Source organism: Momordica charantia, assembly GCF_013281855.1.
Source record: "Momordica charantia cultivar OHB3-1 chromosome 10 unlocalized genomic scaffold, Mcharantia_2.0 BLBB01000010.1, whole genome shotgun sequence".
NCBI lineage: Eukaryota > Viridiplantae > Streptophyta > Magnoliopsida > Cucurbitales > Cucurbitaceae > Momordica > Momordica charantia.
In genome coordinates, this window is record NW_028275158.1 from 3,614,031 (window position 1) to 3,640,530 (window position 26,500).

At 34.4% G+C, this 26,500-nt stretch overlaps 3 protein-coding genes across 5 annotated transcripts; 1 reads left to right on the forward strand and 2 right to left on the reverse strand.

Annotated features, from left to right (window-relative positions):
- Positions 1 to 126: 126 nt before the first annotated feature.
- LOC148208411 (uncharacterized) lies at positions 127 to 2,198 on the forward strand. Its single transcript, XM_088117612.1, has 2 exons — positions 127 to 926; positions 1,002 to 2,198. The coding sequence occupies exons 1-2, from the start codon at positions 570 to 572 to the stop codon at positions 1,635 to 1,637; spliced, it is 993 nt and encodes a 330-aa protein (XP_087973738.1). The 5' UTR covers positions 127 to 569; the 3' UTR covers positions 1,638 to 2,198.
- A 3,289-nt stretch (positions 2,199 to 5,487) lies between these two features.
- LOC111017683 (serine hydroxymethyltransferase 7) lies at positions 5,488 to 10,830 on the reverse strand. Of its 3 annotated transcripts, none has more exons than XR_015788320.1 (5): positions 9,402 to 10,830; positions 8,419 to 8,824; positions 6,836 to 6,937; positions 6,015 to 6,731; positions 5,488 to 5,783 (listed from the first exon to the last, which is right to left on the reverse strand). XR_015788320.1 is itself a non-coding variant. In XM_022293515.2 (5 exons), exons 2-5 carry the CDS (start codon positions 10,434 to 10,436, stop codon positions 6,508 to 6,510), a joined length of 1,767 nt encoding a protein of 588 aa, XP_022149207.1. In that variant the 5' UTR covers positions 10,437 to 10,439; positions 10,523 to 10,830; the 3' UTR covers positions 5,928 to 6,507. The 3 variants fall into 3 exon arrangements, 1 of the variants encoding a protein (XP_022149207.1); XR_015788321.1 differs by having other exon boundaries at positions 5,488 to 5,868; XM_022293515.2 differs by lacking the exon at positions 5,488 to 5,783 and having other exon boundaries at positions 5,928 to 6,731; positions 9,402 to 10,439; positions 10,523 to 10,830.
- A 761-nt stretch (positions 10,831 to 11,591) lies between these two features.
- Positions 11,592 to 25,170, reverse strand: RECQ4A (DNA helicase (RECQl4A)). Its single transcript, XM_022293561.2, is given in 28 exon segments — positions 11,592 to 12,508; positions 12,586 to 12,663; positions 13,507 to 13,601; positions 13,731 to 13,860; positions 14,107 to 14,162; positions 14,352 to 14,513; positions 14,599 to 14,679; positions 14,793 to 14,951; positions 15,050 to 15,178; positions 15,345 to 15,413; positions 15,664 to 15,734; positions 15,803 to 15,926; positions 17,191 to 17,326; positions 17,733 to 17,884; positions 18,076 to 18,196; positions 18,327 to 18,454; positions 18,526 to 18,612; positions 18,838 to 18,969; positions 19,053 to 19,428; positions 19,685 to 19,815; positions 19,899 to 20,075; positions 20,534 to 20,947; positions 22,465 to 22,522; positions 24,019 to 24,174; positions 24,176 to 24,190; positions 24,268 to 24,350; positions 24,519 to 24,589; positions 24,695 to 25,170. Coding segments are annotated over 26 exon segments (3,630 nt in total). The 5' UTR covers positions 24,279 to 24,350; positions 24,519 to 24,589; positions 24,695 to 25,170; the 3' UTR covers positions 11,592 to 12,126.
- Between the last annotated feature and the right edge of the window lie 1,330 nt (positions 25,171 to 26,500).

Below are 26,500 nucleotides of genomic sequence, written 5' to 3' on the forward strand. Positions count from 1 at the left end.
ACTAAATAATTGATTTGAAAATTTTAAAATCACTTTAAATTGATTTTTAGTCAAATTATAATTAAATCTATTTTTTTTAAGATTATTAATTCTACCATTACTCTGGAACAAACCCTTAGAAATTTGATAGCTTTCCTTTATCCACCCAATTGGTTTAAGGGTACACGCATCATAATACATATAATCGTAATATTTTACGAGGTTGTAAGTAACCCTAATCCAAACCTATTCGAAACACCCCCTCTAAAGTGTTTTTGAAAATCTGGTACCTTTTCATATATATATATATATATATATATAAACACAAGTCCAATGAGGCTCTCTCCCCATTGCAATTGCAAGATTGTTGTAAGAGCATAGTCCAATCATCTCCTCCACTGAATAGGAAACACACATGATTGCATCCAACAAACAAATCTCTAAACACAACCCTTTGATATTATTCTTCCTCTCCTATTCTAAAACAACACCTATTTATCTTCCCCCTTTCTCTCCCTCTCAATTTCTCTTATAAAACTCTCCCTTTCTTCTTCTTCTTCTTCTTCCTCTGTTCTCTGCTCTGTTCTCAAATGGGCACCTCCTCCTCCCTCCATGGCTTCTACCACTTCCTCTCCCAGCAGCTCGACGACCTCGACGCCGCCTTCCTCGCCTCCGACTTCATGTCCCTTCACTTCCTCCACAAGGTCCTCTCCCTCCTCACAACTCTCCACTCCCAGCTCCTCCTCCTCGGCCAGCGCCTCCACCTGCCCCCCGGCGGCAAGTGGCTCGACGAGTACATGGACGAATCCTCCCGCCTCTGGGACGCCTCGCAACTCCTCAAGTCCGGAATCTCCCGAATGGAGCTCTACCATACTCAGGCCTCCGCCATAACTTCCTCTTTGCAGGACCCTCACTTTCTCCGCTACAACCCTCGAGCCTCCCGCAGGGTCCGTTTTGTTTTCAATTTTGTCTCCTCTGTTTTTTCCTCTGTTTTCCTCTGTTTTAACTTTTGGGTTTTTCAGGTTCTTCGTGCCATATCCGATTTCGAGAGGAACATTTTTGGGTTGGAGGAGGAGAACAAGAGCTTGATGAATACGAGAATTCAGCCATTATCACTGCTCTGTTCCAACGGCGGATCGACCTCGAAGTTGAATGCTTTCAATGGGTTCAGAGGGGTTCTTCACGCAGTGAAGACCATCAGCTCATTGCTTCTGATGATCCTGCTCTGCTCTCTCGTCTACTGCTGGCCAGAATCCAGCTTCCATGGAAACGCCGGGATCGATCAGTACGGTGAAGACGATAACCAGATGACGGCGTTCAGCTCTGGATTTGTGGCGTCAATGGCGAGATTGAGGCAGCGAGTGGCAAATGAAATAGACAGAGTAGACGGGCAGCCGGTCGGGATCTTGCTGTTCGAGTTCCGCGAAGCGAAGGCCGCTATGGATGGCCTGAAAGTGGAGCTGGAGAGGAGTTTGATGGAGGGCGGCGAAGAAGAAGAAGAAGAAGTTGAGATTGAAGAGAAAATTGAGAGGTTGAAGAGTTGGTTTGGGATGTTGAGAAATGGGGTGGACGCCATTGTTGGGCAGCTTGATGATTTCTTGGATGAGATTGTTGAGGGAAGGAAGAAGCTTTTGGACATGTGCACTCATAGCAGGTAGAAAAAGGAAGAAACAGCATCTGGGTATGTTAAAGATGCAAACTTTGAGATGAATTAGTGAAATTTTTGGAAGATTATGAGAGAGAGATGAGAGTTTTTTGTTGCAGAATTGTTTCTTTTCTTTTAGTTTTGAGTCACATTGTAGAGAGAGAGAGAGAGGAGAGGGAGAGAATTGATTCTTGAATTGCTTTGAAGAAAAGCAGCCCACAGACCAAAATCCAGAAGAAAGAAAAAGGAAAAGAGAGAGAAGAAGAAGAAAGGAGAGAGAGAGAGAGAGAGAGAGAGAGAGAGAGAGAGAGAGAGAAATTTTCCCACTCAGAAAAGGAAGATTCTTTTGGTGTGGATTGTGGAGGGAGAAAGAAAAAAAGGTGACATTTTATACTTATAATTAAACAATTTTGGTAACTTTTTTTTTCATCTAGTATTTTCTTTGATCAAATTTTCTTTTTTTTTTCTTTGTTTCTTGTGATTTTCTAAACATTTTTTTTGGGTTTGATTTGATTTTTCCATGGATGTAAATGCACGGTAGAGATTGTTTTATGATTCTAACGTGATTATAGCTTATCGATTTTTTTAGTATAATAAACTGTAGGTTGAACCTAACATATAAATAAATAATTTTAAGAAACATTATATTTTAATAAATAGTAGCGTGATCAATTTTAGTAAAAATAATATATATATATATATATATTTTTTTTTTTTTTGTTACTGAATGTTTAGAGAATATCTCCTTTTTATTATTGAACTCTATAAATAATTCACATACTCTATAAAAAATAGCATTTCATTTGTATTAATAATCCATGTACCATAACATAAATTGAAAATTGCAAACAATGCATACACACTATAAACAATTACATTTTCAATTTATAAATAATCAATTTACTCAATAAACAATAGTATTTGAATTATTATAAATAATATGAATACACTAGATATAAATTGCGAACTATAAATTTTAGGTTTTGAAAATAATAATAAGAATTGTTCATGTTTATACAATTAGGTAAGTTTCTGCCATTGCCACTAAATTATAAACTCTACGCCAAGATGGTTTGTAATTGTAAACATTTGGTTATATCATAAATAGTTTGTAAATATTTTTCTTTCGGATATATATTTATTAGTGTTTATTTTTCCACGAGATCTGATATGAATAAAATATTCTAATTTTTTTTAATGTTTTTTTTACAATTAGACCAAGATAATATAAGAGTTAATATTTATAATTAAGAAAATGTTAAGACACAAAATTCATATATATCGACACTATCGACTACATCAAGCTAAGCAATAAAATCCCTCCAAAACTTCTCTCATATATTTTGTTCTATATATATATATATTTAAAAAAAAACTTTTATTCTTTTTCTCTCTACCTTTTTTTCCCTTAAAAAACATTTTAACAAAAATCTACTAAAAGATATTTGCTGGTAGAACAACCAATCTCGTTCTTAATCATCATTCAAAAGAAAACGATTGTTTAGAGATTGTCGGACGGTTGTTATAAAAATTGTTTCTTTGCTTTACAAAAAAAATCAAGTGACTTGTAAAGTTGAAAGGTTACATAATATTTACCAATCATGATTTCGAATGAAAGAACAACTTTAGTTATTTAAATAAAGAAAGTCCTTCTATGAAAACAAGTTCAAGTTAAAAAAAAAATGAAGAATTGTTATGTTTTTCAATTCTCTCTATAATTGACTTTTGAAGGAGAAACCCTTTGAATAATATGTATGATAGAACTATTGAATTAACTACAAAAAGTAACTTTTTAAGGAATGGTTAGATCAATTATTATGTTTTAACTCAAAATACCAAAAAAGGAAAAAAACCAAAAAAATAAAAAAAGAAGAAAATGATGATGATGATACTCCTACCTACAAGACTATATAAAATGGAAAATAGGCAAAGAAAATGACATTTGTCACTTAAAACAACATTTGGGTTCCTTTTCATGGCCCTCTCAATCTCTCCAATCAAATATTCATCTTCCCATGAAGAAAGGCATCATACTATGGGATGAATGTCAATTTTACAACAAAAATTAACTTGAGCAAAACTTAGAAGTAAATAATATCTATTCCTCCCTTTAAGGTTGGAGGTTCGAATATCTATACTCCACATTTATTATACTAAACAAAAAGTACCTCAAGTAACAAAGATTTCACTATGAATGAAGTACATAGAATTTTACCTAACCTTTTCTACTAATGTTGACACGATAACGAGAAAAAGTATATACAGGTTTCTTTAAGTCAAGAAATGACATAAACATTTGCCAGAAAGAACCACAAACATTAAAAAATTTGGTCCTAAATGCATGTATTTGGAACTCATTGAATTGAGGACAAGAGAGGGGAAAAAGAAGGTACAAAGTACACTTTTTTCCTTCTTCAACAAAGAAGAGGGCATTGCAATTGAGTGGGCAAACCAAATATATGTGCTGCTTGTACCTTTAGATTATGCAAAGATTTCTTCTGTTTTTTTTTTGTTTCTCTTTAAAAAAATTATGAATTTTGGAAGAGATTCTTTTTCTTTGTAGTTGTGATAGTAAATGACTAATCATTGCCATCCTGAATTAATGATGGGAAAGTGGGCAATCTGATAAGACTCCTAGAGAAAGAGAGAGAAGCCATGGAAATACCTTTTTCCATATATATATTTATATTCCTTCTCTCAACAAATCTTTGGTCATGATTCTTGCTCCATTGATGGTTGTATAATGATATAAAATTGTAAAGGAAGAACTGAATTTTAGAGGTTGTGGTGAAAAGGGTTTGTCATTTTCATTGTGAACTAAACAATTACAAAGTGAATAAAGATTAGAGAACTTGTATGCCTATGCTCTAAAACTTTTGGAGTAGCATCTTCTTTCTCTAGTTCCAATTTTTTTCTCCCGACCTTTTCTAATTTTGGAGTGAATATCTAAACAAGATAAAAAATATATATCTTAATTAATTGAGTTATCATCAGATTTACCAAATTTTCACTTTTTTTTCTTAAGTTCAAGAAACTAGAAAGAGATAGAAAAATAAATGTTTAAAGTAAGAAAAAGTCTCCAAGGGAATGATTCAAGTTGGTGAGGAATTACACCGCTTTCGGTGGATTAGAGTTCAAGATATTAGGTTCACCATTTTGGTCCCAATCTTTAAAAAATATCTAACAAATTTCCGAACCTTCAATTTCATGTCTAATACGTACTTAAATATTCAATTATTTTGTGTAATATCCGTAGCTCGGTAGACATTTTTTTTGGGAGTAAAGGAGCCGATAGGACAAAAAATCTGAAGTTCAAAGACTTGTAAAACATTGTTTAAAACAATCTCCAAAGTTCAGCACCAAACTTGTAATTTAAAAAAAAAATTAATAATAAAAAGAATAAAAATAAAAACTACAGTCCAAAAACTAATATGCCACAATATACCCGTGGCAGTATGCACAACACACATACATATACAAGCATACACATGGATTCCCCCAGTCCCATCATTGAGATGAAAGAATTATTGAATTATTTCAATTTAGTTTCCAAAACAAGATGAAGCAGTGGAAGCAGAGACATGGCCCCTGTGGCCTGCATTTGAAAAGGATTTTCTGCAACTGAAAGTCAAAAGTAAAAGGCACATCATACAATACAATAGAAGGTTCCATACTCTTTCTTTTTCTAAGTGGAGGTAATTTCAATGTCTATTTCCAAGCTACTATTATGCCACAGTTCTGCAACTAACTCTACTCAAGCTCAAATAATGTACTATTGTTCAGATGCTTCCCATGTTTTCTGTCACATCCTCTTTTTTCGAGAGTTTTCTAGGACAGTCTATAACAGAACTTAAGAATCAACATGGGAAAAAGCAACCCCAGTTATGTTTCCTTCTGAACATGTAAAAGTAAAACAGCAGCACAAACCTTTCATAACACAGGAAAAATGAAAAGGGGCATACTGGTTTTATCCTATAACTATTCCCCACGATAGGTGTACATATAACACTGGAAAATAACAGTACCTAAACTTGAATGATTCAATTGTGCCTCAAGGTGATCGCAGTTTAGTGAGGAACTCAACAAACACTAATCTAACAACTCAAATTCAAATATCTCATCTCATCTCATCAATTATGTATCACAGCTACATCAGCAACTGCAATGTTGGAAACATGATCGTGTTATCTAACATTTATTACATGGCAGTAATAATGATGGTTGTAGAAGTGCAAGAACCATAGCTGCATTTTTTATTAACAATCACGGATAAATAAATCAAGTAAAACTTCAGAGACATGAATGATGTTAATGAATAGGCACTTATATAACATTATAACAAAATGAACTTGACATAACTAATGATGAAGGCAATGTAGCAAGAACTTACACAATGGAAACTGAGCAAAGGGAATTGTCAGTCATTGTGCCTACTGCCTACCACATCACACATCAGGCTGGCAAAATGATTCCCGAGCCGTGGCCATCAACAATCAGATCCAAAACATTCTTCCAGATCTCTGATAACTTAGAGTACTAGAGTTCTAATTATTTCTCCGTAACAACCATTTTCTTCAGTAATTTGATCCTGAAAATGACACCAAAAACTGCACGTGACGCCTCAATCCATTATATACCTTCCGCCTTATAGAAGAAAAGCTTTGTAGTACCAAATGCTCTCCTGGTGTTTGCAAGGGCCTTCCAAAACATAAGATGATAAGCAAAATTCTGGCAAAAGGATAAACAGCAACAATTTTGAAGACAGCAACAGCGGTAGGGGAAGCTTCAGAGAGTGTAACTATGAAAGGCATGAGGAGCAGCAAATAAGATTTTTTGGGGACTGTGAATGGTCATCCATTCAAAAATGCAATTGCAACTACTATTCAAGGTTCAAATCCCGGCATTGCAAATTGAGCTGAAAAACTTTCAACACGATTTCGGAGCTCAACAACTTCATTATTATTTTGAAGGCCCTTAAGATAAGCCTTTGGTAGCTTCCCATGCTCCCGCTGTACTGAAATTGCAATTTGAGCGGCTGTATGAAGAAAGTCAACAATTGTCTCAAAATCAGATTCCAGACAGCCTCTTGATGTCATAGCTGGGGTGCCTGCAGGCATAACAGATAGCTAATTTATACCACATAATCAATACCTACCAAGCTCTACAATCTTAATATACCCCAAAACCATGAAATATAGGAGTATAACTCACCAATCCGTACTCCTCCAGGAATAATAATTCCATTATCACCATATATTGTAATTTTGTTGAGAGTAATTTGGCATATCTCACAAACCTTCTCATAGTTCTTACCTACAAAGCCATCATGAAGATAGATGATATGTAATGAACGGAGAATAATAGATCAAGTAGCTACAGGTGCCACAAGAACTAGAGCTCAAGAAAAACATAAGTATATAAATATAGAATACTTTCTTTCTCTTTTGGATAGGAAACAAATTTCATTGATAGCATGAATACCAACAACAAGTTGTGAGTTCTAATAGATTATACATCATTCAGAAACTATCTTCTCCCTCATCTTTTGTATATTTCATCTCGTCAATGAAATGTTTCTATTTAAGAAAAAACATTGTACAACATAAACAAAGAAGCCAGAGAAAGGGATCTTGCAGTCACAAGCCATATATTTCTCGATAGACTCTGCAACACATATCTATATAAGATGTAGTCCTAGAGATGGATAGTGAACTAACACCAAACTGAAAATCAAATCCATTGTTTTGCAGTAGGACGATAGGGGCATATTTACCAGTTGCTCCCTCTTTGTCCAACTAACCAGCAGATCCACCATCCTAAACAAGAGGCTTTCTGGAGTCATAAAGCTCTAAGACAAAAATTGTCCTGTGGAACCTAGTTTTCTATGGGGCCTAAATACGGCTGCTTTATACAAAGAAGAAATCCTGAGTCTTCTCTTCTAGTTGTTCCTGCTTGTGATAAAAACGGTTCAGAAACCCAAATAGCTTATTCTCACACTGCTCCTTCACCCAAAATCTTTCAAGGAACTCTGCTAGATAAGTTAAATTTTGCTTGATGTGTCCCCTTATCTGTTCTGCAAATCCTGTATCATTGCCTACGTGGCATCCCTTTAAATACAAAGCAGAGAAAATCTGAAAAAAGATGCCATGAAGGGTTCTTTGAAGTTTGACTAGGAAAAAATCATAGATTGATTCACAATTTGGCCAGAAAAGAAGAAGTTTCAGAGTTCATCCAATACAAGGCTTCTTCTTGGAGTTCCTTATCAAAACGGATTTGTAACTGCAAGCAATCATTATTTATCGTTGCCAATTGGAGAAACTTTTCCAGCTCCTCTTTGGCTTCTTGGGTTGATTTCTCAGCACCCTTTCTGACTTGTCATGCCTACAGTCATAAGCCTTGGTTGCCTTTTCATCATTTCCAACATCTTTACTAATTTAGAAAAATATATTCAGTGTATTAAATATGTATTTGACAAAAACATGACTTCATTCATAATCTCTTTTTAAAAAATAAAAAAGAAAAAAAAGTATCAGAGATTACTATATAAAAACATATTTGTAATCAATCAAGTACTTTTTTAGCACAATTTACTACAATATCATATTTTATATAGCCTGTAAAATGGTACTATCTTCTATATTCACAATTCACAATGTGTAACATAATCCATCCTCACTTTACTTGAGCAACACTATTAGTGCACCTCTTGCCTCTAGAAAAACAAAAAGCTTGCCATGTGCCTCAAATATGCAATGTTCACATCAATTTGCAAAATTTGAATCAAGATTATGCACCTGTTAATCCCAAGGGCCTCAGATCCCAGAGTAACATGTGATTATCTGTGCCACCAGTTACAAGCCTGTACTTTTTTCGAAGTAAAGCAGAAGCCAAGGCTTGAGCATTTTTCTTCACCTGCTGCATGTATGCCTTGTATTCTGGAGTAGCCAATTGTTTTAGGGCAACCGCAAGAGCAGCAATATGATTATTGTGTGGTCCACCTTGTAAAGATGGAAAAACAGCAAAGTTTATCTTCTCCTCAAAGTCATATTGGTCAGTCTCGTTTCCCTGGTACAAAAGCATTGCTCTCTTCCTTGGCTTACTACCCTTCCTATAGAAAATTATACCTCCCCTTGGACCTCGGAGGCTCTTATGAGTAGTTGAAGTCACAACATCACAGTACCCAAAAGGGCTAACACATTCCTGTAATAAAATGTAAATCAAAATATTAACGGAACAGTAGAGATAATTTTTCCACCTAAAACTACAAAATTACACATATGAGGTATTGATGGGCCTAACGGGTGTAAAAGCAACAAACTATTTTGTAAAAAAGGAAATAAAAATTCACACTGAGTGATGAAAGTGCAAACAGAAACGATTACAAAACAAAGACTGTCAATTCATGCACTCCACGAAAAAAAAAAAATTTAAATGAGGTTCTACAGATTAAATAATAAATACACAGTTAAACAAACTGTATAATAGAAGCAAGTAGAAAGGAAAGACAATCTTTTGATAAAAAGTAGCAAAAAGAAATGCCACAATACATAAGCTTAAAGAATAAAAAACATTCACAAGTACTTCTCATTTCTCAAAGATTTCAAATTTCATCTGTTTAGATATTCAAATATCTTGATTATATCAACAACCAACTAAATTGTGGCCCAAAAGAATGAAGACACAATATTACATAAGATAAGGAAACCTAAAACTTTTTTGAACAGATAAAACTCAATATATATATATACACAATGCAAAGATGGAGAAAAGTTCACACCTTAGCAGCGACAAGGCCACTAATTTGAGCCATATCACACATTAGAACTGCTCCACACTTATCTGCAATCTGCCTAAACCTTGCATAATCCAACTCACGAGGATATGAGCTCCCACCACAAATAAGTATTTTTGGGCGAAAGTCAAGCGCCCTCTCCTCGAGCTTATCATAATCTATATACCCAGTTTGCGGATTCACCTTGTATGGCAAACTCTCAAAGAAAATTGAGGCCCCCGAAACTTTTCTGCCATTTGGGGTACAGTACCCATGACTTGTATTCCCACCTGAAGGGGTATCTAACCCCATGATTCGATCTCCGGGTAGTAACAGACCAGTGTAGACAGCAAAGTTCGCGGACGTGCATGAATAAGGTTGCACGTTAACTCCCCAATTATCAGAATCAAGACCAAAGGCCGCCAATGCGCGCTCACGGCAAAGGGTTTCAATCTCATCTATATATTGATTTCCACCGTAATACCGCGCACCAGGCATTCCTTCCGAGTACTTATTAGTCAAATGGCTTCCAAGTGCTTCCATAACAGCCCGGCACACATAATTTTCGGAAGCAATCAATTCGATTCCCTTGAATTGCCTATGTTTCTCCTTCTCCATAATCCCAAATAGGTTAGGGTCCGCAACTCGAAGGGTCTGGTTGCCCCACGACCGTACGGCACTCCTTCTCGCATCCATATCAAATTCACACGAAACCCTCTTGGTAGAGCCCGACGAGGATGAAGATTCGCCATCTCTTCGGCGCTTCAAGCACATAGAATGACCCAGAATACGAAACTCCTCCACCTCCCTGTCGTCGTAGTCATCGTCTTCTCTCTCCGCCTCTCCATCCTCGTCTCTGTGACTCTCCGTCTGCGGTTCCATCAACTGAAGAGGGACTGGGGGGGACGAATACGGGGGTTCCCGTCGAGTAGAATCGAGATGAAGAAGGACGGAATCATCAGCAATTTGAGCGCGGTGGGGCGGCGAAGCATGAGACGAGAACCCGAGAGATAGATTGGAATGGGAATTGGACAAATCCATTAGCTACAAACAAAGAGAAGCATCAAAGTCTTAACCCTAGCAAACGAATCCCAATCCCCCAAAAGTCACACCTCCTGTAAACCAACCTAATCAGAGAGAAAAATGAAGGAAAAGAAACCCGAATCCAACAGAAGTTCCGGTTCCCTTCCAGTCAGGAACAAGAAGAACAGCGGCAGGGGCGATTGAAGTCGGTACAACAGCTGGGATTGAATGTTGGTCCCATTGAACTTGAAGAAACTTCCATCGGAAGTGTAGAAACAACAAAAGCCCTGAAATTATCACAATTCTCTCAAGAAATGGAGAGAAATTGAGGAGGAAGAAGAAGAAGAAGAAGAAGAGGTTGATTCTTAATTCGGCCGTGGAGGGCCGCACCTGGACATACTCAAATTACCCAACAAACTCTTGTATTCACCCTGCTGTTCTTTTATTTTTTATTTTTTCATTTTTCCTTTTTAAATTATGCTCTATTTTTTTACTATGTTTTTCAATTTTTTTCGAAACCCAATTATATTTGTAGACAAATTTCAAAAATAAAAGCTACATTTTTTTTAATTGACAAAACTTTGCTTAGATTTAAAAAACAAAGTAGATAATAATCGATAATAATAATCGTATGTATTTTTTACATATGTGTTTAAAAAATCTATCTAACTTTTAAAAATAAGTATTAAAAAGAAACTCACTAGTCATTGTGTTTCTACTGTCTTAAATATTTTTGTGTAATCTTTAAATTTTTAAATATTATCTTTTAAACTTTTAAATTTTATGCACATTATTATTTGAGTCATCCATATTGATTTTCATTTTTTTTTAATTTTAATACATCACAAATAAATATATGAGAATTTAAACTACAATTCAAAAAGAAGAATACAAGTTAAATTTTCCATATTTGGTATTTAACCTAATTCAAATATGTGATTATTTATCAAGCAAAATATATTTGTGTGCAAAGTGTGCCTCACTATAAGAACAGTCATACAAATGACTTACACATTGAATATATAATATATGATTGAAATAATAATAAAACATATTGTTCAATTTCTCAAAAAAAAAAAACCTATGGTTCAAGATGCCCTCAAAATTCTTTTTTTGGAATATCAAAGGTGTACATTTTAGAATATATACATTCTTTTAAATGTCAACTCTTCGTCTAGTGCAAATCTAAACATAATACAATTAATTTAAGCATATATTCTATGCAACTATTATTCAAATATAAAGTACCAATAATACATTAACCTTCAATTAATATTTACCATTTGGGCTATAGTAACTCTTTAACACCTTTAACATCAATTACCTCTTGAAAAGGACATTTGTTGAGGCTCTGTTGAACTTTTACAAATAGGTCTTCTTTGAATGTTTCAAGTTGATACTCTCCTTCAGCTGTAAGAAGTGAATTTTTTGCCAATTGATTCTCTGCTTGTGATCTTGTAGTTGAATCTCCATACATGTCTTAATACACTCCCAGCCATTGAGGGACATAGCTGAAAAGACCAAAAATCTTGAACGACCGATTCAACATGACTCGAAAGATTAAAAAGAAGTCGCTTTTTAGTTTCTTCACCCCCTTCAGGGGTGGCCCCACCTTCAGTTATGTACATTCAAAATTTGGACGATGGAGCAATGATCTATCTTTCATCTCAAAGCATATAGGTATCAAGTTTCACCACCAGAATTTCTGTTATGACCATGAAGGTAGCACTCTTCCACCGTTACGATGATCCTGGTCATCCTTTACGTCCAAGTCGCGAGTTTCATAATAACTGTCATCAAAATCCATCTCACTGTCAACAAAGTGATCCAAACATTCTGGCTCCAAAGAACTATGAATCTTGGGAACTTTGTTCTGAATTTTTGTTGCTCTCTTCTTTGATCTATCAAAGCTTTTAGTGACATCATTGTCCTCTAAATATTCATCTGCATCTTTATTTCCATCTCTTCTTCTCTTTGCAGAATCATTACTGTCATTACTGTTGCTTCCATTTTTCTCTGTCCCATAGAATTCCTTGATGGTAGATTCTATGGTTTCCAAAATACGGTCTCCATACTTGCTTACCTTAGCCCTAAATCAAGGATAATTTTGTTGTCAAATGTTCTGTACTATAGAGTAACGTTCTGAAGACAAAACCTGAAAACTTACTTGCCAATGCCGTTGATATCAAGTAATTCTTCTTTTGATCTGGGAACTTTTCGGCTTATCTGCTGTAATGTGGCATTACTGGGTCGAGAGGAAGAAATGTAGTCAACTAATCAGCAGTAGCACATATCAAAAGAAGTTTGGACATAAACAGAAATATTATTAAAAAAAATAGAAAAACAAATCTCAACAGAACCCTGATGCAGCCTAATTATAGCTTCATAAGAAAAAAGAATTACATCAGATCGGAAAGAATTTACAAAATATAGAATAGCAATACCGAAAATGTACAATATACTCCATAAAAGAGTTTATCTCCCTATCCGACAAAGGATGACAGAAGCCCTAAGAAAGGAAAGGAGAAGAACCAAGAAAAGGCATGATAGAGGCCACCGAATGCAACCTCTTCTCTGAAAATTGATGCAACCAAAGAAATTAAGCACAGAGAGGCTTATCCCCCACTCAACAATCCTCCCAATAGTAAATATCTTGACCTTCCCCCATATAACATTGCACAAATTGAGAGAATAAAAGAAAAACCTCACTTCGGCATTTATAGTTCATTTTATTCATCCATATAGAGGAAGAGGAAGCTCTTTAATTATTCACTTGAAAGCTATGAGATTTGGGAAGATTAAAATAGAGTATTTTTTAGATATATTTTAAGAGTTGAAGTGTCTGGAGTAAAATATATGCTGTGGCTTCTTTCAGACCTCAATAACAGAAGACCTTTGGTTTTATTTTTACATCATAGCAAATCGAAGAACCTTTCTATCGTCTTAAATTTGCTAATCCACTAGGGTTGGAAATCTTGTCCAACTTCCTCTCTTACTTTTAGACAATAGTCAGTAGATTGTTTCTAATTTTCCATCTTTTTAAAGAAACAGCCTTAAAGTAGCAAAGTGAAATAGTACAAGGACTCACCCAAATATATGATATGCCATAACACCATCTGCAGCCTCTTTAACGAGATTAGTTCGGAGCATCCGCAAAGAAGAATATAATTTTGCTGAGAGTCCCTGCAGTAAGAAAAACAAAATCATTTTCTTGCCAGAAACAATCCAAGTGATGAATTGCACACCACAAACATCAAGAAACAGTCAATATGAAAGCATTGCTTGATCCAACGCATGGTTTCAATACATTACCACGTCAATTTCTGATTGAGGTTGTACCGGAGTATCAATATGGGAACATATTTTTCCAGATACCAGAGAACCTTTGGCTGGAGTCGCTTCAGATTTGCTCAATTTATTTGTTCTTGCACTTGATGGAAACCTAGAAAGGTGTATCGTGTGCCAGAGAAAACAAATTAGCCATCAAGTGCTAAGCAAAAATGTAGTGCAAGAACATTAGAAATGAATCCTGCATTCACTTATGACTTGTAAGTGTCAAAGAAATTGCACGCCAACTACAACTAGCGGCAGGAAGAATATATATATATATAGATATTATATATGTTTTCTTTCACCCGATGAGAAACTGAGCACTTTTCCATTAAGGGAAATGAAAAAAATATTTAACCTTAATAATATTCGCTGCCCTCCATTGAAAAGATTGTGAGCCTTGGATTCGTTCACCTGAAGATAAATTGAAACATCACATACATATTTTAATATACAGACACCTAGATAAGCAAAAAGCAGCAAGAGAAAATTTCTAACTTAAAAGAGATTATTATTTTAAAAAGTAAGAAAAAAGGAAGAAAATAATCGTAGAGCCAAAAAAATTTTCAATTAGTACACAGAATGAAACGATTAGTTTAGCACCTTCAGTAAGGATGAGACAGACCCATAAATATCACTCTTCCTCACTTCTTCTGTAAGAATATCCTCAATAACAAGATGATGCAATATGCGGGAAGCTTCACTTTTCAAAAGGTGTTTTCCAGCTCCATGCAGACTCAAACTCTCATGTCTATGTTTTTTTACCTAGTTTTGTCAATAAAAGACGATCATAAATAATACCAAACGAGGAAAATAAACAGACAAAAGAGAAGTTTATATCATGACGCACAAACTGGCTCATGGAACCCCTGTAGACTTCAAGTACGTGAGCGGATGAAAATTGCTGCCTTATTGACCTCACCAGTTCAACCTTAACAAAACATACAAAATTTAACCATACAAATGATTATTACATTAACATAATGACACATAATAAAGCATGTACTACAAAAAATTTTAAAACACTATTAAATTTTTGCAGACCAATTGCTTAGCAATATCAGTGACATCCTTCTCTATAAGATTTGTGGACTTCAAACAATTGTCACATGTTTTCTTGCAGTTTTCAGGATCAAACTTATCCCCAAAATGGATAAGTTGTAGCAAACGTCGGCAATCAACATCATTTTCACAGTAACTGACCTAAAATTATCAAATGAAGAATAAATCAATTATGATTTGATTACTAAAATAATATGTTAAAAACAAAAAAAGAAAAGAATGGTAAATCCTTTATGTACCATCCGCAAAAGATTTTCAGTATTAGTCTCTAGTATCCTTCCGGAGCTGCCCACATTGGTACGATTATATCCAGATACTTGGGGACTTTGTTCAGCTGCTCCTTGGCTAATCATATGCTTGACTCGTATCTGTAGACATATTCGAGAAGTATTGGCAAATACAGGTATGTAATAGTCAACTGATACTGAATCCAACCCACTTTTCGAGAACAACCTATTGAATGTAATACATAGCCTTTACAGCCAGATAGAATAAACAACTATCCAAGTACATTAGTTCATAATCACAACTTACATAATCACTGTAACTATAATACAACACACAAGATGAACGCAGACCATCTCTGCCTGCACGCCCACACTCCTAAAACAATAGAAACACGCAGTAAGCCAACAACATTTTCTTTTTTAGGAAACGAGACTTCCAATAATCCAACAGCATTATAAAGCACTACTCATTACAAAAATAAATTAAAAGAGAAAAAAATCCAACAAATGCCATTGTGACTTTTATATTGTCAAGTTGTATTATAAATTCCAACAATACATTTTGAATCAAGACTATCAAGATAAACAGACAATACCAACCCATGAAGCAGTATTCAATTAATTACCTGATGGTATCCTTCAATTGACTTTGGAAGAGAATGGTGAATAACAAAGCGAACATCAGGCTTGTTGATACCTGAAATATTTAAATAAGTGCGTAGTTCTCATTTAATAAATACATTTACCAGCAATAATCAGCTATACCCATTCCAAAAGCCACTGTAGCACAAATTATATTAATTTCATCTTTACTCCATTGCTTCTGAATGAAGGCACGTTGGGTAGAATCCATACTACCATGATAAAAGGCTGCTTTATGTCCACATTCCTAAAAATTATTTCATTGGATTAGGGCGCACAGAGTTGAATCACTATCGTCAATTTCAAAAGCACAAAACAACAAGTAAAGCAATTATGGCACTCATCAGTTTCTTTTATATGAGTGTTTGTATTTTAAAATATTATTCAAATGAAAATTTGATTTTCAACCTATATGGATGTATAATAATAAATGATGTATGAAACTTGCATCTTGTGAGTGCAAGTATATTTGATAGTGTAGAATCTTTGGATGAGGATTTTAAGAAATGTTCTAGTTTTAGCAACACCTGGTCCTTTTTTGGGATTCAAAATCCCTTTGGGCTCTTAATTCAAATTCATCTTGTAACAATCCTTAATCTTTCATTGCCAAAGGTTGGGGTTCTTCTTTGTGAATGTTGTGAGTGATATTCCCCCTTTTCGTCGAGCCGTTATTTCTTGCAGGTGTCTCCCTGTACACTTTATTTTTCATTATTTCTCCCATTTCTTAATGAAAATTAGTTTTTCATTAAAATAATATTTATTTGAAAAAAAAAAAAAAAGAAAGAAACCAAATAACCTATCTTATTCAAAAACAGGAGATGATTAACATATATGTTCTAGCAAAAGGAGTGTCGCAGCATGTATGCTGAATGCTCTACATTGATACTAGATACCTTGGTTAGAGGAGTTCATTAGTTAGTTGACCTCTATATTGATGTAAATATATTATTGTATATTAATGTAAATATCATCACTTTGATTTTGTTAGATTACACTAGTATCTTGTAGAAACTTCATTTCCAAACTAATGATGTTAAAAATGCTTAAAATATTTTATACACTCTTCTATATCTTCAGAATATTCTTAAATTGAAACTCAAAGTGATATTGAAATAGTTATTGATTCTACAGTTTTTGTGTGTGCAACCAATTACCCGCCTTAGGAATTATTTCAACTTTATCATAAAATAGTTTGGCTTCCCTTTAGGATGCTTTCCTCTTTTGCGAATGGTTGAGATTGAATATATCTTTGTACTTTTTCATTTTATCAATGAAATTTTTTTCTTCTATTGGGGAAAAAGTTTGGCATAGAAGAGCAGGGAGCATTAGTTCTAGATAGTTGATCTTGGTTATCGTTTATTTAAGTGCTCACTTTGACTTTTGGATTTTTACCCTTCATGGAGTTCCGGGGATCTATTGTCTTTCCTTTCTAAGAATTTCACATCTGCATGTTGTCATTGCTACTATTGACATAGAAATTCAGGGTATACCAATAGGCTGAGGAAACCAACCTGTAACTTTTCAGCAACCTTTTCACAGTCCATTCTTGAAAGACAGTAAACAATACCGCACTCATCAAAGTGGTTCTCCTTGATGAACTTATCAATGTCATCAACACATTTCTTAGCCTTTGGAATCACAGAATACCTGCAAGAGTAGTGATCAGAGAATATCTAGGTTCTAAGACAACAAGTCTTCACCCTTCAACAACAAAGAAAGGTCCTTCAATATTATTTTTTGAATTCTCTCGAGTTTGTGACCCTTTCTTGGAGTAAATTGCATGCTCTATTTTGTAACTAAAACTTTATGTAATCTTTGCTTTCCTCCCCTCTTTTGTAAATTCACTTATTCAATGAAATTAATTTCTTACCAGAAAGAAATAAAAGGACAATGTAAGTTTTTTGGATGATAAATGTCTTAAATTTCATTTTCTAATTCGTGGACTGCAAAATCCTTGGGAACTTAATAAGTTGTTCAAGAAATAATTTTTCACTTCCTATGCTATGGGTCAAAGATCGCAGAAGCCAAGAGCATACATTTAATAATTGCTTACCATAAATTTGGCCGATTGAAACTTTGACGGAAAATTATGCAGTTAACAAGTCCAAGAGCTTGCACAACATCCTCTTTTACACTTGCTGTTGCGGTAGCTGTTAGAGCTAACACTGGAACTTTAGGGAATTTCTGTTTCAAGATACCAAGGCCCTGTAGATGTAAAAGAACTGCTTATCAAAACTCAAGATAAAGAAATACGAACAATTGAAATTTGGTCTTGTCAAATCACACCTCCCACTGAATCGGTGAAGGTGAGATTAAAGCTTTACATTCAGTCATATTTTTGTGCCTGTTTTAGATAGTGGGATAAAACCACAAGTTGAAAGCTTTCAAGGATAAACCTGATAATCCGGCCTAAAATCATGCCCCCACTGACTCACGCAATGAGCTTCATCAATAACAATTCTGGCAAGCAAGTCACGGGCATTCAAACTCTCCAAATGTCGCAAAAGGACATCGCTTCTGTAGAAAACAATTAATTAAAAAAGAAAGGAAAAAATCAGTCTCGATATTTGTAACATAAATTATACCATTCAAAAAATAATCACTTCTAATATTTCACAGGAAGTATTATTACAAAAAATATACCCACTTGGCAACTTTCTCCGGCGTGACATACAGCAGCTTGAATTTAGAGAAATCAGAACTCAGTTCTCTAAGAATCTCTTGTTGCTCACTCCACTCCATATTGGCACTTAGGTAAGCAGCTGGTATGTTTGCCTATGGTGTGATATAATTGGTTTTAGAAGGAAAAGACCAGATTAAGAAAATCTTCATAATGATAAACTTGCCTGCAATAGATGCATGATCTGATCTTGAATAAGTGACACAAGTGGAGATATCACTAATGTTACACCAGGACAAATCAAAGCAGGGAGCTGCAGAAAAACTGAATAATAAGTAAGAATTCCAATCATGTAACAAAAACGCCTAGTTCCTAGAAATCAACAAGTATCCATAGCACTGAAAACTTGGGTGATTGCAGGGCATAGAGCTCCGAAATCAAACTGAAAGTGAATACAGATAAAAATGACAGTACTGAATGAGTGTCAAAACAGAAACCTAAAAATAACTGCTTGAGGTTTTGAGATGTGTTCCTTTACCTGATATGTTAGGCTCTTCCCCCCTCCAGTTGGCATTAAAACAAAGACGTCATACCCACTCATTGTAGCATTAATCACCTCTCTTTGATTTGGACGGAATGAATGATTACCAAACACTTTTTTGTTATTAGCCTTAAGACATAAAAGACCAAAGATCAGTTAAAAAGACAATGGGTATAAAAAAAGTCAGAAGCTTAATAGCCTTAGAGTATAACCTCCAACTTTTTTGTCCAAGGAAAATTCAGGCTGCTCCACTTTTTTTCATTAGAACCTTCAATGTAGTTGACATCAACCACCTTTGGAATGTATTGTTCTCTCTCCACTGGACCAGATGACATTCCAAACCTTTCAACCGAATAGGATGAAACCATTGGATTCCATGGCTCATTCCTTCTAAGCTCACTTTGTAGATGAACTTCAAAATTATTTTGTTTTGAATCAGTCCTGAACTCAACTCCTTGAGGTGTTTCAAAATGAAAAGTCTTTGGAGTTACTGTTGTTGCCAAAAAGTGAGACCTTCGCCTTTCCTCGTTAACTGCATTGAGAGAAAGATGTTTTTCTAGCAGCTGAATTGCTTTATTTAGATGTACCCTGAAAATGAATAAAAACAATAATTTAACTTCCATTTTTTAAGTAATATGCAGATATATAAGCAAAAGGACCAACTAACTACTACATAAAACTAAAAGGCAAATAAATCCATCCTAATTGTAAAAAAAATAGATACAACCAAAATTCATGACACACACACACACTCCATTTTCAGTACTTATTCAAAAAACCATTCCAAAATAAACTTTTACATTAAGATTGTATAGAAAAAATGGATTGAAAAATGGATAGCAACCTTTCTTGCCGAAGCTTATCTATCTGCACTGGGCTCAGGTTATTAACATTATCGAGCAGATCATTTGATATAGAAATTAGCATATCTTTCATCTCCTGTAAATGGCCTGAAGCTTCTGGGCATAATCCTATCTGTAGAGTAACCAAGAATCATCGAACAAAATATATTAGCAGGTAAAATGTTGGGGATAAAAATATAAAACAATTTTTTATACCTTGGAACCATGACTGCAATTCGTGCACAATTCATCTGGAAAATTAGATTCCTCTTGTCTGGCAAAATTATCTTTCTCAACTATTGGAGTAATTGGTGGGAGCTTAGAAACCGAAGGTTGGGGTGTGCAGGCTGATTGTGATTGGTATTGTTCAACTATTTGGTCCACGTCAATGTTCTGTGACAGAAAGTACTTACCTTATAAGAGATTTGATTCTTTAATTTAACGTGCATTATAATATCTGAATAAATACATTATAGCAAAAATTTAACTATAATCATAATAGCATAATAATAATAATTAAACAACCATCAAATTTCAAGTACAAGGAAGGTCACATGGTGACGCATTAGCCAGCTAGTTTGACTATAACCTAAATTGGGATCTACTGGTCACAGTAAAAATATATATATAAACTTTTGCTCATCCATATACCGGTTAGTTGTCTCCTACATAATAGAGATTACAAATGAGCGGGCTTCAGCAGTAAAAGATCATTTCTGGTAAATTCACCAATGAAGAGTTACATTCATGCCTTGCCAAGAGGAACAGAGCTAGAACTAAATCCAGAAAACTGAGACAACCGTGCCTAGATTTGCTTTATATAAATAAAAAAATATATTGACTAAGATTACCTCTATTATGTCATCATCCTCATCCCCCAAAAATGAGGAACAGTTGTTTCTCTGGTTAATAGCAAAATTGAATGAGCCATCTACCCTCTGAGAATGAGAATGATTGACCATCAATGGTCTGGCCACATTTTTCCCATCTACACCATTTTGGTCTTCCACAGCTTTAATGTTACTTGATGATGCAGAGAGATTTGATACGAAACTTGAAGGTTTAGTTGCATCAACACCAAATTCACTAACATTTTTATGTATTTTCATATATTGAGAACTAGCGTTGGCATCAGACAAACTATTTGATGTAATTCTTCCAGGACCTGGAGGACAGTCAGCAAAAACATCCTTCACTTGTCTAGTTTTTCCAGGTTTAGCATAGTGTCTAGATGAAATCTGGAGATTTGAAAGAACATTCCAAGCCTGCCAGGAAACATCAGAAATACAATTATGTGGAAAATGAGTATTCCAAGAGTTAAGCTGGAGGAATACAACTCCTATTTTCGATCTCTTACAGAGAAGGCATACAATTAGCTGAGAATGGACAGGAAATGTAATTACCGTAATAATTCATTTTATTTTAGGAAGGTTAGTGATATCAGATAAACATTATCAAGAAAAAGAGCAACTTACAATGATATGATAAAGAACTTGACTTTTGCATAAAACTATTTAAATTAAACAAGTGAAAATCCCAAACATGCAGAACTGGAATTTAAAAGTCAAACTATTGTTCAGGATGCTTGGGGTTTTGCACAATCACATGGAAGAAGCAGAATGATAAATTCATATAAGTCTTGTAGTTGTTCCCGTACACGCAGGTTCAAATATCTCAAACGAGAACTTGGGATACGCTAAACATGGAAGATCAAGCTTGTCCATTCTTACATTATTCCCTTGCCACCAAATTTTGCACAAGCAATCCAGAAGTTTGGTGCAACATTTGGTTGGCATCTACAAATGACTTATCCTTTTTTTCTGTATGAAACGGAGAAGTTAATATATGGAAAGAAATTACAAACTAAGGGAGGAAAAACCAAGCCCTACATGAAGGAAGATAACAAACTGAAACAGCTCATCTAATTGATGAACAGATAGCAAATGCTACAACCATTGAAAAGGGATACAGTTAACACAAACAGAGGCCAACAAAAAGAACATTTTCAAGGAAATAATCTTTACTTTTTTACGGTATCATTGAAAGTTCTATTGTTACTTTCTAACCAAAGATTCAAAAAAAAAAAAAAAAAAAAAAAGATCTAACGAAATGGATCCATAAGACTTTCTCCTTCTCAAAGAGGGGTGGCCAAGCAAGATAACCACCAACACCCCCATCTAACTTATCCTCACTCCACTAAACAAATGGTCATTTAACTCTTTTTGCGACAAGAGGTTCAAAGGTCGTAAAGTAATTTGTGGCAGACTGTTTGTGATGTCTTTCTTTGGAAGGTCTAGTTGGAAAGAAACAAAAGAATCTTCAACCAAAGAGAAACCTGTGCTAAAATCTAGGATATAATTTCTCTTTCAACTTATCCATGGAGCCTAAAGTCTAAACATTTTTCTTTCCAGTTCCTCTGTAATGTCCATATATGTATGTCAATTAGAGAGTTTCTTTTTTTAACTCCTTTTATAATTTCATTCATATCAACAAAATTGCCCCTTATCTGGAATAACTCCTCATACCCTGGTAGGTTTGCCACCCGAGATAAGAGGTTTTAAGAGGGCTGCACCATAATAAGAATTGGGGATGGGGAGAGAACCAACTTTGGAAACACATTTAGGCAGTAGAAAGATAAGAACTTGTTTTGGATTACCCTCCCGCGTCATGTACACATTTTTTAAGTTAATAATTTTTTCCTTATAAAAATAAAAATAAAATAGATAAAAATATAAGATAGACATCAAACTATTCTTGGATACAATCATTCAAGTGATTTTACCTTTTCAATCTGTGACCTTTGTATTCTTTGAGTATTCTGCATCTGACAGGCCAAAATCCTAAACAAAAAACAAATAATAATAAATTATGGAGATAAATAACCCAATGCAAAGGGTGAAGAAATCCTATTTTCCATTAATTTGTAAATTGTAATAACAAACTTTTTCTTCTTTCTTTAAAGCAAAACTACCTTAAAATTTAAAAGAATTTTGGTGTGTCTGATAAGAAACTATTTTACAGTAAAATGAAATAGAAAGGAGCCATGTTCAGATGTATGCAGAAAGGTGCAAAGGGATATACAGTGGTAATTACAGAAAGGTGTATGCACATAGAAGAAACCACAAAAACAAGTTGTCCCAGAAGATCTGCAAATGTTTTTTCCCTCCCAAAAAAGTTGTATCCTTTCTAACTATAAAGACCAAATAAAAACACTACTAACCCAGTCATCAATTAGACAAAGATTGTAGGTCTCAAAATTTTCAAAATAGTTGCTTTTCGGGGAAAAAAAAGAACCTTGAATGTATGAACATCAATTTTTTCAATTAAGAACTCTGAGCTGTCCAAGGGACCACTTGAATAATAGCAATATGCCCAAAAGATGGGGTAAAACTAGCCTTGGATGGCATGAAACCAATGAAGCTCTTTTTAACCTTTTTGAGTGATACTATTTGTTACTATAGCCAACAAAAATAACAGCAATGACTAACTGGAACTATTTTGAACAACTAAAGGGTTAAATCATAGTATTTGAAGACTTGGGGATCAAACAGACACAATGATGAAAACTCATAAAATAAAGTGTAATTTATCCAACGTTTATTAACCGAATAACATAGCCTTCACTTTGAAGTTTAAGAAAGAAGTTTTGGCTTAATTGAAAGGGAAGGAAACGATGAACCAACTAAGAATGCAAGAGATAATTCCCATAAAAAACTAATTATCCCTCGTCCACTTTTGGTTTTGCCTCCCCTAATTTTCAATACACTTCAATAGAAAAGGTTTTCCTTCCAATAGATACCAAGTCTACAGTTTTAATCTGATCCTAAAGAAGCAAAATCAAAGATAAACAAAGACTAGGGCTCAAGAGAGAGGAGCAAAGGCACGAAGGCAAACAAGGAAGCTATCAAACAGAAAGGGGAGGTAGAGAGACGTGATCATGAGTAAGAGGAACTTATTTTTTTCACTCTTACTTTATCGTTGATAATCCTACTAACTTTCTAACCAACATTTAAGAAATATATTGGCATCATTTATGAAATTCAGTAGATTATATTTATTTAAAATTTAGACTCTGAGACATTGGTTAAGAAAGTAATTAAAGCCGAGTAAGAAATGAAAAAAGTCAAAGTCCACAGCTAGCTTGCAGGCAATGTTGTCGTGTATTCAAAGAGGCGGAAAATATGCAATCTCAAAAACCAATAAGTATCAAATTAGCTGGGCAACGCAATACAGAGGAATTAAAAAATGTACAATGAGTTGTCATTATTTTATGAAATAAGGCAAATGGTATAAGCACTTCGATAAGGATTTATGAAAGTTAGGCCAATTTAGATACCCAGAATTAGTTGCTCCTATAGTAGAAGGCTTTTGTTCTGATAGAGAGTAGAGAAAATTCGAGCACAGAAACTTCTTTTGGCATGTGAAATCTTTATGTGCTTTCGAATGTTCCAACCAATTCATTTTAGGACATTTACCACCAGATTTGAGATCCACCTGAATTGCCTTGACTGCATATAAACCAAATGGAGTTAACCACTAAAGATAATAAGTAAATGGGAAGTACTAAGTGTGAAAAAGCTGCTACTCTTCTCGCATGTTTTCTTCCTCAGATTTGAATTGACACGGATGCCTGATACAATAATAACTCCCCCAAGGAGAATCAACAACCTAAAACACAACAAAACTTCGATTATAAAGTTTTCATATGCAACTGGAAGTAAGCAGGAACAGAAGATGTATTTGCTGTTTTAACATTTGAACAATTAAGTGTCCATCTACACAGTACAAGAAGTACAAATGTTGCGTAATCCCAACCTCAACCAAACATTAACTTACCCGAGTTCGAATAACCAGTACAGACTCCAAACAGTGTCTACTCGCAGCTTTTAGAACTCCAAATCATAAACCTATCAGTGGACACATAAACCATCGAACAAACTCATCGCCTGCCGTGTCATCAAACCCCATTGACAGTATAGAGAACTTCCGATCACAACACCACAAAGTCTCACCTTCCACTCACAACACAAACGCCCAATCCTTCAATAGATCACGCGAATGTTCGCATTCAATGACCCAATAACAGAGAACGTCCAGAATAGTCCACGAGACACTCAATCAACAGAGTGGCCAAATGGGCGAAACCCTAAAGCAAGTTCTTCAGGCAAATGCCTGACACCATAATGTAGATAACCGATAAAATGGTGCAGATATGGCGATCTCGAGCAACTGAACCGAAAACGAACTCGAATTGAGTGTTGGTCGAGGATTGGAAACTTGTATGTGACGGAACCCAGTTGCTGACGGTATGGAATTCGACCCCCAAATCGAGCAAGAAATTGAAATACAGCGGGAGAAAATGGCGGGTTGCGGTGGCGGGATGACATTCTATTTCAATTTTCATTTCAGTGATGTAAATTTTCTCTACGGCTACGGAACGGGTCTTTCGCCAAAATGCTCTTTTACAAATTACACATCCCTTTTGTCTTCTAAGATCTGGCTACATTTTAATTTTAAGAATTTTTTATGGATGTGTTCGTTTTCTAAGGAAATTATAATATATGGTATTTAAAAATATACCAACTATTAAATTATATGTTATCGTTCTAAGAGATCATGGTTAATTTCCACAAATGTGAATGAGAGGAGAAGTTCGAGGTTTCACTCAACTCAATACGTGACAATGAAGCAGTCAATTCTCTTTTTATGCACACTGGACAATTTTACAGATGTCTGGACCAAGGAATATCTACGATAGACTCAACAAATTCTAATATTTTTTCTTTTTATCTTTTAACCCTTATTATATATTATACTCGACCAAAGAATAAAAATAAAAATTATCGTGTAACTGTTGAAGTTCTATATATACATAATCATATATTTGATGACTATTTAATCTTTTGTTTTATATTTTTAAGAATTAAATTTATTAAATATTATTTCTACCTATATATTTTGTTTCATTTTACTTTTTACGATCACATAATCTAAATTAAATTTCGAAATATATAAAAATAGTTTTTTCAGATCTTTTTATATATGTTTAACTGATAATTTAAATATGTTTTTAAGCGGTGAGAAGTCAAACAAATATCTAAAACCAAAATAATTATCATAGTTAATTAATTACAATTGCAGTCATTTTGGATGGGATTTAAATAGCATTAATGTAAAAAAAATGCGTTAATTTGTATTAATTGTAGCATTAATGTAAATAAAAGATGTGCCGATATGAACATAATTGAGCGGTAATTGGCACATACTACTTTCCTTGAGCTCGGAGGTTCAATTTTCTATATCCCCAAATTGTTGCACTAAAAAAATGTAAACAAAATATGTACTTGTGATAAAATTATAACATCAATTAATTTGGTTCACCGTAAGAAAGTCCACTTAAGTTATAACACTAGAAAATATTGTAGGAATTTTTTTTTTTTTTGTGAAACTATATTTTCAATTGCTTAGTTTGATAATTACGAAAAAAACAAATAATGTGTCAAATGAATATTATTGTCGCACGACCTGCACTTGCTGGCGTAAATTAAAATACACAATAATATATTATAAAAATAACCTTTCTATGGATTGAGATCATGCATACAACAAGTATAATTATATATTTTGTATATCTCTTAACCATGCTACAAGTAGGGAACAAGATGTCTTGTAATCAAGTTTTATATAGACTTCCTCACACGCAACGTATGTTCAAACATTCACACCTCTATACGACGAACACACATAAACTTTTTTGTTTTTATAAGGATTGGAATTTGAACTTACAATATTTTGGTCGATGATATGTGTCATAATAA

What these genes read in the sequence shown, in the direction of transcription:
- LOC148208411 (XM_088117612.1), top strand. Translation starts at nt 570, where the DNA reads ATGGGCACCTCCTCCTCCCTCCATGGCTTCTACCACTTCCTCTCCCAG. An exon ending in ACCCTCGAGCCTCCCGCAGG is followed by an intron (nt 927 to 1,001) that starts GTCCGTTTTGTT and finishes TGGGTTTTTCAG; the next exon opens with GTTCTTCGTGCCATATCCGA.
- LOC111017683 (XM_022293515.2), bottom strand. Translation starts at nt 10,436, where the DNA reads ATGGATTTGTCCAATTCCCATTCCAATCTATCTCTCGGGTTCTCGTCT. An exon ending in GAGGCCCTTGGGATTAACAG is followed by an intron (nt 6,938 to 8,418) that starts GTGCATAATCTT and finishes ATGGCTTTGTAG; the next exon opens with GTAAGAACTATGAGAAGGTT. An exon ending in TCCTGGAGGAGTACGGATTG is followed by an intron (nt 6,732 to 6,835) that starts GTGAGTTATACT and finishes TTATGCCTGCAG; the next exon opens with GCACCCCAGCTATGACATCA.